This window comes from Conger conger, chromosome 10 (assembly GCF_963514075.1).
Source record: "Conger conger chromosome 10, fConCon1.1, whole genome shotgun sequence".
In the NCBI taxonomy this organism is placed as follows: domain Eukaryota; kingdom Metazoa; phylum Chordata; class Actinopteri; order Anguilliformes; family Congridae; genus Conger; species Conger conger.
In genome coordinates this window covers 42501881-42517958 of record NC_083769.1, presented here as the reverse complement: position 1 = coordinate 42517958, position 16078 = coordinate 42501881, and the positions used below count along the sequence as shown (strand labels likewise).

Here is a 16078-nt window from a genome sequence, read left to right as displayed (position 1 = left end):
GGATATGATTGAAACTGCACATATACAGCATTTTGAATGACTCATTTTAGCAAGAGATGGCATTTGTCAATATGAATTTTGGCATTTCGAATACGTTTTGAATCCTCAGCTCGGTGATACTTGCGTTTCTTTTTCAGACAAGCTCTCGTGTGGCTAGCTGAAACGGCCTGGTTTGTGCAACGGTTAGCTGTTGTGTGGCTAGCTGAAACGGCCTGGTTTGTGCAGCGGTTAGCTGTTGTGTGGCTAGCTGAAACAGCCTGGTTTGTGCAGCGGTTAGCTCTCGTGTGGCTAGCTGATTCGGCCTGGTTTGTGCAGCAGTTAGCTCTCGTGTGGCTAGCTGAAACGGCCTGGTTTGTGCAGTGGTTAGCTGTTGTGCGGCTAGTTGAATCGGCCTGGTTTGTGCAGCAGTTAGCTCTTGTGTGGCTAGCTGAATCGGCCTGGTTTGTGCAGTAGTTAGCTCTTGCGCAGCTAGCTGAAACAGCCTGGTTTGTGCAGCAGTTAGCTCTCGCGCGGCTAGCTGAATCAGCCTGGTTTGTGCAGCTGTTAGCTCTTGTTGGCTAGCTGAATCGGCCTGGTTTGTGCAGCTGTTAGCTCTTGTTGGCTAGCTGAATCGGCCTGGTTTGTGCAGTGGTTAGCAGTACAGATGGGGAAGGGCTGCGGGGTATTGCGTGTGACACGATCGTGCTCTGTTTACCGCATAAACGGGGGGACGTAGCCGCCATCACCTGCTCCCCTGGGCCAGTGACCCAGTTTCCCGCGCACAGCGGGATGCGTTCCCGCCACAGCGCCCGTGGTAGTGAAAGCAGTTATTGAGATCAGCCGCGGTGTAATGGACTGTGTGGCTACGATCTCGTGCGGTCAGAGGTAGTCTACGCTCTCTGTACGCTCTCTGTGCCTGTGTTTGACGCCTTGTCCTGATTCGCATCCTTTAGAGATGACCTCACTGTTCACTGATTTTTCCTGTTCGCACACAGTACAGTACGTTCTCCTGAGCTAATGCTCCTAACATGGGAGCAGTGTGGCGCCCTGGGTGTGAAGTTGTGTTTCTCTCCTAAATGATTTTTCCCGTTCACACACGGTACAGTACGTTCTCCTGAGCTAATGCTCCTAACATGGGAGCAGTGTGGCGCCCTGGGTGTGAAGTTGTGTGTTTTTCCCGTTCCTTGCAGAGAGCAAGCTCCTGACGCTGATCGAGGGAGCTCACCTGCAGTACTCGCTGAGGCCACACCCTGCCCTGGAGAGCGTCATGCACCTCCTCCCCCCCTACACGCTGGTGTCTGGAGCGGAGACCGTCCCGGGGATCGAGCCCCCCTCCGGGGACGCAGGTGAGGAGAGGGGCTGGGGCCCTGGAGAAAGGCTCCAGGGTCACACATTCATCTTCAGCCTGACATTGGCTGGCCACTGGAGCGTGGAGACTTGGGCCAGGCCGGGCTGACCTCAGGTGTCTGCCGTGGCAAACTGCTTTTTCATTCACTGACAAGGCTGTTCGGCCCAATAACTTCAGGCACATTTAATATTGTGCCCTAAATCTTTGTTAACAGGTGACATACTCCGTGCATTACACTACGCCTTATTGTAAAATATGATTCTGTATTTCCGCCCCCTAAAAAAGTCATAACTCTTTGTCTACATGTCTCGAATGAAGCAGAACATCTGTTTTGTTGTGACTTGATGAAAACAGTTTAAAATGCTGTAGAGAGGTGCTCTTTTCATTCTCTTCATTATCTCCTTGCTTATTGGCTGTTGTCATCAGCTAGAATAGATGCTGCTAACATCCGGCTGTTGTGGAAAAACTTAGGAAGTCTGCTGATTGATGGCAAAAACTTTCTCTGATGGCTCTCGTTTGCATCATAACCTCGTTTTCAGGACGTGAATTGAAGCTTCAGTTTCCTGCATTGTGAAGGGCAAAATCATGGGGGAGAAACACTGGGAATGAGATTTTAACATCTGGGAGAGTAATTACTTTTTGCGAGTGTCTCATGTCTCTTGTTGACAGTCTTTCATATTCCTAACACATTTCTCATGGAAAGGTGTCAACACCTCCATGTGTTGGCAGGATGTTGGTGTCATTTTGAGTAAAGGTGATGCAACTGTTTCCTAATTTCAGCACGTCAACCTACTCTGTCATGTCCATTTTAGATGCCCGGAAAGACACAATTCCTGTCGGCAAACGATGCAGTTTAATAACGAAATGAAATAATGAGAACGATAGCTTTCAATCATGTAGTATGGAACACTGCAATCCATTTCTTAGTCTTCTCATTGAATTCTGAAAACCTTTTTTTAAAGGCATTTTCAAGAACTTTGGTTTGGATGATATAATACATTTTCCCCGCGGGCCCTGAAGGGAAGGGAAGAGGGCACAATTTGTGTTTTCAGAATCTCTTTTCCCTCTCTCTCGTTCAGCTGTCCCTACATGTGTTAATCAGTGTGCTGTCATCATTCTGTAAGCTAAAGTCCGCTGGCTAACATTTATACTGATGTATTTTCATACCCAGTACATTGAAAACCTCCTTATAAACATTAGATAGTGGTCTTATATGATCTATTAGGGCGATTAGGGCGATTAGGGTGCTGGTAGGACCGGAGTGTGAACTCTCAGTGTGCAGCTGCATGGAGTGAAAATCTGATGCAAGGCACTAAAATCAGCCAGATTTTAAAACTATTCTGTTGTGGCCCATAAACTGGTTCACAATTGTGTTTTGTTTTATTTTATTTTGCCCGAAGTCATGATTGATAATACTGCATCTTGATCCCTCCAAAACCTGACCCCTTCTCCTCTGAACATCGTGCTAGGTTGTGAATGGTAGGCATGCGATGATTGGTCGGCTTCAGACGTGTAGCGTGTCCTGTCTCCCAGCCAAGACTTTCATGTAATACATTGATTTTCATGTGAAACAGCTCGTGCTATGCGGTTTGCTGACATATCTGGCTGGCATGCTAAAGTTAGTATTAATGTGTGGCGACTTTGTTGTAACACCCATTGACAGCTATGCATTTCTTTTGAGGAAGTGGTGCAGAGGCAGTGAACAGAAACGGCTGCGACTAATTCAGCCATCTTCACTGATAATATCACGTTTTTGGTGAGTTGTTGCAGACAAATGTTGAAGTGCTTAAGAGGCGCGAGGCTGTTAAGCGTCAGTTCAAGACGGCTTTGGAAGGGCACCGGCGTGTAACATCGCCGGAGACCTCCTTTTACCGGAGAGAAGAAGCGAGGGGAGACTGCTCTTCTGCCGTACTCTGGAAGTGTTCAGAGTTCATTCGGATTCCGCGCGGGTCTCCACTGCGCATCCAGGATTTCAATCACTCGACTGCCGCGTGTTCTGAAAGAGTGTTCGTGGGAAATGCTACCAGAGCAATAAACCTATTGATATCCTGAGCGGCACTCTGGATAATTAATACCGTTTCCAGCAACGAGGCCTTAAATCTCGACTCCATTAGCTGTGTGCATTGCTCCGGTGCATTCCGTGGATTGGTGAATATTAAGTTCCGCTGCAGACTGCAATGAGTTTGCTTCCTAACTGATTTATGGCATTGATATGTGTGGAAGGCATTGGGCTGTGCATGTATGAGTGGCTGGGGTTCAAACATGGAGCAAGTGGACTAATGAACAGGCTATTAGCGACTGGCGAAGTGCACGTGCCCCTTGGTGTGAAATTACACATTTCAGTTCGGGCTGAAGAGATTACTCAGTACAGAGACAATATCGAGTGGCTTGATCCGGAATAGTAAGAAGCCTATTGTTTTATGCGGCCCAAAGCCCAAGCCAGGAAGGTTCTCAGATTATTGTGCATTATCACAAGATTTGCCGAAGAGTCAGCCCCCCCCCCCCCGCCTCTGTTTAAAAAGTTGAACTTTCAGTGGATAAAATGAAGTTTATGTGAGGAGCTAATAAATCGGATGGAGTTTGACAGTGGAGGGATATAGCACAGAGTGTGGGGCCTGGTTAATCCGGCACCGCTTCAAATCCCTGAGCGGATTGACCCGAGTCGTCTAAAGAACCGCGCTCTTGTCTGGAGCTTACAGTCGGCATTTTAAAGCACAAATACACCTTCGTTTGTTTTTTTAGTTTTTTTTATTCCCAATCTCCCTCTCACTGTAACAAGAGCTGCTGTGGTGAAACGCAGGTTTCCCAGGTGACTGAAAAGGCTGTTGTTTTGGGGGTTTTTTTTTGTATGATACTGCACAGTGTGTGTGAGACATATAGGTGCTGTCCTCTGCTGCCTTATTGACACTGACACAAACAGGACGAGGAAATGGTCTCCCATAAAGACCGGTGCGGTGTCAGGTGGGGGTTTTAAAGCAAACTCCTGTCCTTGTGTGTCACCGTCCGATCGATACCAGATGAAGCCGACTGTTACGGCCGGCTCCTGCTTTATTAGAGAGAAGGTGAATACTGATCCGCAATATCGCCGACAGGACCGGTTCTAGCCCCCAGAAAAATGACAGATTAAAAAGTGATTTATAAAAAAAAGATTGGAACCAACCGTCAGATTAATTGAATCAAATTCGTTCCCCGTTCCAAGATTCTTATTAGACCTGAAAGAACACTGGTGGTCGTAAAACATCTCCTTAAAGCACTGAGGGGTGACCATGCGGGCCTGACTCTATTGATTGTGTGGTGATGCAGCTGGAATTGCTGGGCTAACAGCTCCTGGGGGTATCCAGACCCTTTAGAAAAACACCGTCTCAGAACTATCAGACTGCTTGGCCCTTGATGGGCTTTTACAGGCACAGATGAGAGAATGCTGTATAACTCAGGCAGAGGCCAATGGGACCCAGTGCACTGCAACCCCACTCACCGCCGAGCTCCCGGGCTTTTACACACTGCATATAAATCTCAGGGTTTCTCCCTATTCTTGCACAAATTGCTCAGAAAATGAAAACATACAGTGGGTTTTTAGACATTTACTTTGAAGTCTTGGATAATTCTTAAAAAAAAAAAAAAGAAAAAAAAAAAAAAGATGTTGAATATCTTGACATTTGTGTGACATATTATGATTTAGCCACTTACTTGGCTTTAACTATGTAATGTTAAAAAATATTTCTTGTTTAATCTCTTGAGTCTCTGATCCACATTCACCGACCGTGACGCACGTTGCGGTGAAAGCCGAACGCGTTGGCTCGACCGTTCTTGGACCGCGAGGGCAGACAGGAGATGGATTGCGGAGAACATCTGCCACCTGTGTGGTGTCATGTTTGTTTATTTACTTGTTTACTCTGCACCTCGTAGCGGACTGTCTCCGGAAGCCCCGCCTGCTGAAGAGGTCCACCTGCTACCTGGACAAGCTGTCCCTCACCCTGTACCCCTCCCTGGAGAAGTTTGAGGAGGAGCTACTGCAGCAGCTGAACGCGGACCACCTAAGCCGGGTAGGCCTCTCCCGACAATCTGTGCTATGGCCGGGCAGGGGACGGAGAATATATACCAAAAAAAGATCAAGAGTTCTCCGCTGAATCGACTGATCTTCTGCCATCTCTGATCTACCGAACTTGAATTTGAAAGGTAGTAGTTTGAGGTTTTTTTTTCTTTTTTTGGGGGGGGCGGGGGGGGGGGGGGGGAGGGATGCACAGAGAGATGGCGCTCTTAACGACGTAAGACAGATGTGCCTGTGCGCTCGCAATTATTTACACGGCACATTTGTGCAGGCCCCATCCGTCTTCGTCCATTTAAGAGATGGGTGTCTGCGGAGAAGATGAGAATTGATATCGCAGTCTTGGAACAGTCATTACCTCCCAGCCATTTACTGCACCGTCTTTCCAGTCGTGCCAGGAATTCTCCCGGGGAGCCACTGAGCATGTGCGAAAAGGTTTAATTAGCAGCCCTGATCCTCGCGCTGTTTTGTCGAGGGCTTTGTCTCATCGGCCGAGAAGTATGTGTTAGGTAGGGCTGTCATTATGCTGTCATACAGTCATTTATATACCAGTCTGTCATGTTAATTGGTTTTGGGAAGAAAATAGTATCTCTGGTAAGTGTTTGTTGTACTTTAAATGGTTGGTAAAGATTTATTTTACTGTCTGCAGATGCGGGCGTAAGACCCAGGTATTTCATTCTTTATTAATGCAGTGTCTCAGTCAACACTCTGACCTTTTGAAAGGGAACCTTTAGCAGTTCTAATTGCCTTCGACTGTAGCTGAGCTGTGTGCTCTAGGCTGAAACATGAGCCCATCGACTTCAGCCTTTCTTTGGAAGTTTGTTCTTTCTCAAAAAGCTGGAATCTACATTTCTGACATTATTTTCACATTATTCAGTGAAAGTGCGCAATATTTCAATATTAAAATAAAGACTGATTGTTTTTGAATAAATTAGTCTACTGTATATGTGCATATAATTGCATTTTTGTTTCATTTCCTGCATTTTAGGTGCTCAGATCTCTTGTACTTGTAGTCCTGTCCCATTGCTTGTGATCTTTTATCAGTTCACGCCCGTCGCCTAATATGCACAGTTATTGTGTAGGAGTGCATTTCCCTGTTATACGCCTGGTTGACCAGAGGAGGCGCTGTTGCGCATTGAGGCGAGGGAAGCCCCATAGGACACGTTACATTAGATTACATTACGTTGTTGGCATTTGGCTGATGCTCTTATCCAGAGCGATGTACAGTTGATTATGTGGGTGAAGGTGTAGGTTAATGGAAAAGGCAGACCATCTAAGAATGTTGTGTTCAAGTAAGGGGCAGACAAAAAATAAGAATTATATTCTTCTTTCTGCTCCTTTCCAATCATGAAAAGCATTAATTTGACAGATTTGTTGTGGACTTGTGTGTTAACTTTATATTGCAATGTGCATTTTCATGAAAGGAACAAATAAAAATGAAATGAAATGAAATGAAATTAGACTAAGCAAGAGACAATCCTCCCCTGGAGGGGGAGCAATGCAGCGTTAAGGGCCTTGCTCAAGGGCCCAACGGCTGTGCGGATCTTATTGTGGCTACACTTGGATTTGAACCCCCAACCTTGCCTGTCCCAGTCATTTACCTTAACCACTACGCTACAGGCCGCCCTCCAGTTCCTCCACTGCAATCCTGGGGTGACGGGTGTGTCACTGTACCGGCCTAGTTGGCACCACCCTGATGACTCATTTCAGTTTTACTCAGCATCAGGTAAAACCACAGGAAAAGTACCTGAAAAGTATTGAAGCGTCATTGTTGGGTCGTTGTAAGGGTAGTGTAGGCATTACAGGAAAAGCAAACATGTAGTTAGAACAAGTTAAATGCTGTCCCATAACACTGGAGCAGTTAAACAGTGCTTTTTGTGCAGATCATCAAATGGATTTGGAAATGTTTTTGTTGCATTGCACATTATAATTATTTGTGAATGGAAGCCTTGGGGGTGACATTGGCTCAGGCGGTAAGAGCAGTCGTCTGGCAGTCGGAGGGTTGCCTGTTCAATTCCGCCCTGGGTGTGTCGAAGTGTCCCTGAGCAAGACGCCTAACCCCCAAATGCTCCTGACGAGCTGGTTGGTGCCTTGCATGGCAGCCAGTCGCTGTTAGTGTGTGTGTGAGTGTGTCTGTGAATGGGAGAATGAGAAGCATCAATTGTACAATGCTTTGGATAAAGGCGCTATACAAATCCAAACATTTACCATGAACCTTAAAAATAAGGCTTTTACGTTAGATACCGTTCAAATGCAAAATAACACAGAGGATTTACAATTTCTTCACGTAGAGAAACTGGCTTGTAATCGCGTACATCCTGAATATTTGTTTTGTTGTAACTTCAATATTATTTGAAGCAAAGAGCATTCAGCTGAAAACTGCTTTGTTTTTTGTGCACGACTTGTAACATCAGTGTACAAATTATTTCTACAAATAAATTGTGCAGAAGGCTTAGAATATTTGCTGTACTGTACTAATACTACATTACTTATTGGATACTTATGTACATTACCAGTAGAAATTATTTTCTTAGTCTAAATAGATTACATTACATTATTGGCATTTGGCAGACGCTCTTATCCAGAGCGACGTACAGTTGATTAGACTAAGCAGGAGACAATCCTCCCCTGTAGCAATGCAGGGTTAAGGGCCTTGCTCAAGGGCCCAACGGCTGCGCAGATCTTATTGTGGCAACACCAGGATTAGAACCACCGACCTTGTGTGTCCCAGTCATTTACCTTAACCACTATGCTACAGGCCACCCTGTATATATGGAGAACTAAACATACAAAATGACATAATTATGCAAATAAATGTTGAGTCATAAATAACTAGGCAAGTGGTAAATAATCTTTTTTTTTTAATAATGAAGTATCATAATAAAGTGACATTTTCACAATAACGTGATCCTATTTAATTTCATTATGTTTTCATAAGTGTCTGTCCTTAATTTTACAGTTTTTGTGGATTTAGTGAGAATCTGTAGTGACTGGCGGTCACAGAAGTTAATTTTCACACTTCACCTCCATTTGAATCGAGGCTGTGATGAGGAGCCCATAGAATGCTTATTTCTCTGAGATGTTAATCCCGCTGTGACATATTTTGGAGCATATTTTGACTGCCTAGAGAGAACCAAAAATGTTTTCTGACAAGGTAACATTGAGCAACGTATCACGCCTTGTTTTAAAGATGCCTTTTCAATTTTAGAAATGAGAATATCTACTGCACAAACCACAATTCATTGCAATTTAAATCTAACAGCCACACAGTGTAGTCCACTTAACTCAGACTTAAAATTGAATTGACCTTGGTAGTTTTTTTTGGCCAGTAGAATTATTAAAATGATTCGACTGAAGTGCAGCACCAAAGGTTCCGTTACTGCCAACTGAACTGAATTGTTCATTTGAAACATGAATGAACTGTTTGACTCTTTTTATTAGTTTGCAGCAAACTCAAAGCACATTTGTGGCTGACAGTCCACTGAGTTAGGCATGTCTTGCTCTTGAATTGTCTGGCCACCTTAACAAGCGGTGGCTCAATGATTAGTACCTTCCAGCCAGCATTTGTCTGTTTCCTTTCCTTTCTTCACCATGCTGTCTTTGGGAAGTTTGAAAAGTGTGCGCTGGGGGATACTAATGGCCTCACCGGCTTTGCCATGGTTCATTTTCAGGTGCGAAAGGTTTCTGTCAGCAGAAAGCACCTTTATTTTAGTGGTTATTTTCAGTAGCACACACAAACGTTGTGTAGATTTATGTAGGCTGCAATATATGGACTAGTGTTACGCAAGATGATTCACAGATATTAAACTAAAATTATTGATTATACCAACCTTATTGATTATACTTCATTTTGACCAGCATTTAAATAAGAACACATTTCTGCATTTTGTTCCATCCCTACATCCAGGGTATTTCTAAATGTGATATGGTCGCAAGCAGTTAATGCTGTATTGCATATTTACATGACGATTTCGTATTGATTTGGTATAAATGTTATTATTTTCCTGTTCATAAATTGTACAAATTAATGTATACATCTTTATGGAGTGGGTATATCCCCCATAAATCCCCCGTAAGTCTGCATTCTCTCTCACTTTCATCCAGAAAAACACCATCTTATTTAATGCAGGGGCTTAGGATGTCTTTGATTGGTGATATAAATGACTAAGCTCTGGTTTTCATTTAAATCAAATGTGTTCTGTCATTTAAGAAAAAAATGTAAATGCATTTGAATCCTGAGCGGTTATCAGTTGTTGGTTTCTGGTTGGCTGAGTAATTGAATATGTGGTCCTACAAACCTTGTATCAGTCATTTCATTTATTAACATCCGATATGCTTGTTGGTATTACATTCTGCATTTCTGAGTACCGTTTTTACATGCTGGGAACTGTAGTTAAATATGTAGACAATTTTTCCACCGGCCTCACATGGGGGAAAAAAAAATATAGATAGCATTTATCTAATGTGAAACAAAACTAATTTCTCACAACATGCTTTGCACCTGAAATGGTACATTGAGACGGGAGGAATTTCACTGGTGAATGTAATTACCCGTCTGTGGCCACAGATGAGTTTCTGTCACTGCAGTCAGGGTGAGCTCATTTCTCTAGAACTCTCTTCCGCCTGGCGCTCTGAAGCTTTCATTTGATGGTGAATTTGCAGAGGAAGAAAAACTCAGTTGTCTTTGAATGCAGCTCGAATTGGAAAGGAGCGATGCCGCGGAGGCAGTCAGTGGTATGTGGTAACTTTGGGCTTTTGATTTAAAATGCTTACACAACCCTGGTTATATTTCCATTCATGGTAAACTCGCTAGGTCTCTTTCCTTGGATGTGGGTAGTTTGACTGTAATAACCTCTGTTGCCATGAAACCATTAAATATTGCTTTCATGCTTCCAGTTCGGTTTGCAGGGATATCACATTATTATATTATTGAAAATCACAATAAACAACTGCCCCACAGCACAATATGCTTTGCTAGTGGAGAAAAAAAAGTAAAACCTAAATATATAAAAAATGATTACAGCTCATTAGTTCCTTTGGGACAGGAGAAGGTTGCAGATGGAGATTGGATCAGAGTACAGAAAGGGTCACGGTGGGGAATTGAGCCCACAGCCTCATGGGGGTTTGGTAAACGAGCTGAGAGCCAGCCCCCCTCAGGGCTGCTCCACACAACCTCCCCAGCTCCTCTGTGATAATGCAGCAGTAGACTCCACCGCTGTGTGCGTGTTAGAATGGGATTCATCGGCAAACGGCTCCTTTTAACACTGTGGATGTGGGAGGAACGAAGATTCATTTTTCAACATATGAGCGAATCCATATGCTGTGCGGTAGCACAGATTACAGGGGAAACACACTGTCAGCAGGATGTTCTTACGTGTGTGGCCCTCTAGGGCAACCACAGCAGCTCTGTCCCTTGGGTTCCTGGTGGCTTTGGTGATTTTTTTAAATGTGGAAGTAAGGAAAAGAGAACCCCAATGTCTTGCTGGCAGATGGCCACAGACAGGAAGGTTGGTAATAATGGTTTATTATACCATCCTAGAATTAATATAATGATACAATAAAGTGAATTTGTTATTATACAAATCTTAATGCCGACGGAAAGCTGTGTTTTTGGTGCAGATGGCGGTGGTAAGACGGTTGGACCTTGGAGACCAGGTTCCCTGCTGGAATATTGACTCACGTTGGGTGACCGCACAGAGACTGTTTTGCTTTACGCCCCGGTGCTCTCCTCCAGAGTATGTTAAACGCCACACTGTAGTCTTTTGTTAAGCAGCAGAAGACGAGCTGAAGATCACAGGACCCAATCACAGCCTTTTTGTAGGAATGGCACGATTGACTGTGTTCTAATCTGAAATGTTCCCCAACACGCATTTTTTCGCGGCAGAAGCGCTAATTAATGCAGCACGGATTACGACAGCTGGGTTTTAATTAGACCCGTAGTGAGCATGTGACCTTTGGAAGTCTGACACTTATCTTCGCTGAGTTGTTTTGGAGGTGAGACAAACACCTTCACCTGGTGTGACATCCTCACGACTCGGTCTGTGAGAGAGAGTGAGAAATAGAGAGAGAAACAAACGGAGAGGCCGGTAACTGTTTGCTTTAACTGTTGGGAAGTTTAACCGTTTTTGGCTCCGCGATTCTGGGTGGTAACTTTGAGAGGCTGTGGATGACCGGGGTGTGTATTGGCGACGGTCCGCTGGCTTGTCAGCTGGAGTGACTTTGAAAGCTCAGTAAGGCAGCATACATAATACACCCCTGGAACGCTACGGTTTTTTTAGGATGAGAAAAATGTTTCCCCCAGAAAACTTTCAGTTTCATTTTCTGTTTATTATTTATACTGACCTTATTCTAAAATATCTTAAAACATACAGCTTTAATTTTTAGTTGAAAATAAGTATATTTAATAAGTTTATCTTTAGAATCATACAGCAGTTTGACAGTTACTTTACACATTTTGTAAAAAAAAAATCAGTTAACAGAATTACCAGTTTCATGTTGGATTAAAGTTGGATTTCAGTTTCATTAAAGTTTTTTTTATGGACTTGTCAATTATAAGACTGATTCCATTTTTCAGCAAGATGGTTCAAAAAGAGTTTGCTAGTTAGAATGTCTTGCGCTGATTAAAAATTGACTTGCCTAGCTACTTCCTGTGGATATTTTCGCTTGCTTTTCCAGTAAATTATGAAGTAAAATTAATTATGGAGTAAGCACTTATGAGGTAGTTAATAAGTAACTTACTAATGCACATTTTTATGGTCCAGTACTTTAATTTATGCTTTAAAGATAACGTACAAGCTGTCCTCCTGATTTGGATGGAGAAGGGATGATATCTCAGAATATGGCTTTCGGGTCAGCCTCCCTACCGATTGTACCACACAATTCAATACAGAAGTTCTGTAGTAATTTCTGTGATCGCAGATTTTCATTTTTCACGGCCCTGACACCACAGCAAAGTACAAAGCCATCTGAGGAACCGAGGTTGTGTCTGCTGTCCAATTGTCACTTGTCTTGAAGTCTGTGTAAGTCCCAGTCTGTGTTCTGAATTCCTCCCAGGCATTGGGGTCATTTCTGGATGGGGGCCTCTTGAAAAGCAGCTTGTTAGACAGGTAAATGGGTTCTCATTTGCTGTTGTTTCTGTGTTTATTCTCACAGAGCAGATCTAGGCCCGGCCTCTGTAACAACATAAATTGCACTTTTACTTTGAAGTGTTTCGCTCAGAGTGGGCTGACCTCCTTTGGGAAACTCTATTGTACTGTTTGGGAGAGGAATTTGTCAGGGGCTGTCAAAGTCTGTCCATCAGCCATTGCCTCACAGCGAAGACATCCTTCAGCCATGTTGAGGCTACTTATCCCCTGTGAACCCTCTCTGCTCAGAACAGGTCAAATAGCACTGTTAGAAAATATTCAATAATACAATAAAATATATATATTTTTTGCTCTTCTGCTGAAAGTTTGTCTGTTTTCACATGAGCCACAGATACATTTCTTTATGCGAGTGCCTGTGTGTGCCAGTGTGTGTGTCTGTGTGTGTGTGCGCCACTGTGTGTGTCTGTGTGTGTCTGTGTGTGTGTGTATATGTGTGTCTGTGTGTCTATGTTTGTCTGTGTGTGTCTATGTGTGTCTGTGTGTGTCTACGAGTTTCTGTGTGCGTCTCTGCGTGCGTCTCTGTGTGTGTCTGTGTGCATGTCTGTGTGTGTATGTGTATGTGTCTGCGTGCGTCTCTGCGTGCGTCTCTGCGTGCCTCTGTGTGTGTCTCTGTGTGTGTCTCTGTGTGTGTCTGTGTGCATGTCTGTGTGCGTCTCTGTGTGCGTCTCTGCGTGCGTCTCTGCGTGCGTCTCTGCGTGCGTCTCTGCGTGCGTGTCTGCGTGTGTCTCTGCGTGCCTCTGTGTGTCTCTGCGTGCGTCTGTGTGCATGTCTGTGTGTGTATGTGTCTATGTGTCTGTGTGCGTCTCTGCGTGCGTGTCTGCGTGCGTCTCTGCGTGCCTCTGTGTGTCTCTGTGTGTGTCTGTGTGCGTGTCTGTGTGTGTATGTGTCTGTGTGCGTGTCTGCGTGCGTCTCTGCGCGCGTCTGTGTGTGTCTCTGTGTGTGTCTGTGTGCATGTCTGTGTGTGTATGTGTCTATGTGTGTGTGTGTGTAGATTATTCATTGAAAATGAAGCTCCTTCATATCTGGCATAGTAGTGCTGGACTGTAGCACACACTCAGGCAGGCACATGTAAAGCCCCTGGCTTCAGGGAGAGTGTGCTGTATGTGTGATGTAGCACATTTCCCTGAGAGCCACTCTTACCTCCCTCTCCACCGTCTGATGAGCTCTGGGGGAAGTTCAGAGAGTCGCCTGGATCAGTGGCTTTTTTTCCTCGCAAATGCAATTTCTTGGCTTTCTGAATTAGACTGTCAAAGTTGGCTTTTTATCTCTCCCCTCCCAACTCTCCTCCCGTGCCTTCCTGCGTTAATGCTGCCTAAAGCCCCTGCGTCTGGAAGTCATTTTCTCTGTGCCGCCGTGTGTCTAGGAAACACCAGGGCTGGGAGCTGCCTGGCTTTTTCCTTCCAGTGTAGTAAATGTCATTTGCCAAAATTCGATGCTGAACTTTTTGTTGCAATAATGAAATCAGCAAATGAAATTAATAATGCCTTGAATTCCGTGTTATCTTGCTGCATTGAAGCATTCACTTGTTTCTAGTGTCGTATTATAGAGACTATTGTGATACAGAATACTGTATACACGCATTTCATAATAGACCCTTACGACGGTACTCATTTCTCCTCTTGAAGCAAGCATGGAATCTGACCAACTCTTATATGTGCAAATCAATTAGAATTAGACAACAAGACAAAAACAAAAAACGGCAATAGAACCGTTTCTGATAACACAAATGGAACATGTTATAAAACTCTTTTCAGTGGCAATTACAGAAGTTCTGTGGACAAAGATCTAGCTTCTGTTCTCTTAATTAGAGTAGTCATGCGCTGGCTTCTTCCTCAGTCTCACAAGATTTGGCAGAATTATGTGGCCACCTGTGTGCTTTTTTTCACACATTCTGTTCTTCCCTGAGAGGCCTTCCAGTGATCACAAGGTAATGCAAAACATTATTGTAGTAAAATCAATTTATAGTCTTTTATGTCTTAATCAGTATTCACACCTTTACACACCTTAGATTCACAATTTTTTTTTTTTTTTTTTTTTTTTTTTTTAACGGTTGGGCTAGGATTATGCTCTCAGTCTGGTTAGACCATAAGTATATTAGCCAAAGTGTTATTATGAACAGCAGAGAGTCTGACCGCCTTTAGGCACAGACTGCAAACTCACCTCTTCAGGCTGCACCTTTCCCCTCTCCTCCCTGCCTCCCTCCCTGCAATGTCTAATTAGCCATGCAAGCTGTTTATTGTAATTATTGCGCTTGTGTATACTTTTATTATTCCTAACATTGTATTTGCCAAAACTGTTGTTTTGCTGCTTCCGCCTTGGTTTGCTCATCAGATACATTCACAGGGTTCATGTTTTCTATCCAAGTGATCACTTTAAGCACTTATAACTGTACTTCCCTCTAGGGTCTTTCAGCACACTTGTCCCTGGTTATGGTTTTGCACCTTGTTGTAGGTCACTTTGGATAAGAGCGTCTGCCAAACGCCTGTAATGTAATGTAATGTAGCGTTATTCCCTAAGCAGGGTATTGAGACCCCTTTCAGCTGTCCAGGATGACACCCCCAGTAGCGATCCTATTTTGGGGACAGCGGTATCACAAACGTGCCTTGGTACTGACAGAATGTGGGTTGGTATTTCTGCTTAAATTACTCTTACGTGATTTTTAAATAGGTGGCTATTGGCATTTCGTAGACAAACGTTAGTTCTTTCACCACACCCTCTGGTAACTTGTGACTTAAAGCAAGCTCTTTTACAGCTGAATAGGCAAACTAAGCTCTCATTAAAGAGTGAGTTAACGATTGACAAGTGTGCATTGTGCACAAAACTCAACAAAAATGAGGCGGGATACTAAAATAAATATCGTGCCTGGCCGGTGGATTTGATGTTTCATAATATCTGGTACTTACCCTTTTAATTTTTCATAAGGTTGAATGTTTACAACTGGCTCAAATAATTGAGGTTTCACAACATGCAGTTACCGTGATGGATGGATGTTTGCGGCATTCGCAATGGGAATCATTTGGGTACGATTGTTTAAAAAGAAACAAGTCATTTAACTTTCCTCTTTGTGGCTGAAGGGGTAATTGTTGGGTAATGACATTGCGTATTGCTCAGAAACGGATACTTGTGCGCCTGGTTTGAATGAAAAGGACAAAGGGAGTTTTTTCACGCATTTCAGAAGTGTGTTTGCCTTTTCGGCGTGAAGCTGCGAGACGGAACGGGGCCAGAGGAGGCAGAATGTTGTGTTTCGTAACCGGCTCTTAAGAGCAGAGCGGTTGGTGAGCATATGCCGTGACTGTACGCTGATCCTGCCTGCTACATTTCAGAGAGAACAGAGCCCGTTACCATGGCTCCCCAAAGCTGCTGGGAAAAGTACTTGGAGAACACTTCGGTTAGAGTTCAGCCGAATCTGGTCAGCCTTCTATCCGCTGACCAGATTCCGCTATCTAAATAAAATGTTTGCCAAGCTTAACAAAAGATCGTGAACCTTACAAAGCATCTATATCTATGGCTATCAGACAGAATGGGATTTGCTGTGTTCCCTCTGGAGGTATAATTATGAGT

At 43.9% G+C, this 16078-nt stretch overlaps 1 protein-coding gene across 1 annotated transcript in view; it reads left to right on the top strand.

Moving 5' to 3' along the window:
• Positions 1-16078, top strand: part of nphp4 (nephronophthisis 4) — a 156015-nt gene that overhangs the window by 41829 nt on the left and 98108 nt on the right. Inside the window, exons 5-6 of the mRNA XM_061259116.1 lie at positions 1170-1325; positions 5234-5370. Coding sequence (XP_061115100.1) covers positions 1247-1325; positions 5234-5370 — 216 coding nt within the window. The 5' untranslated portion in view covers positions 1170-1246. The remainder of the gene's footprint in view (positions 1-1169; positions 1326-5233; positions 5371-16078) is intronic.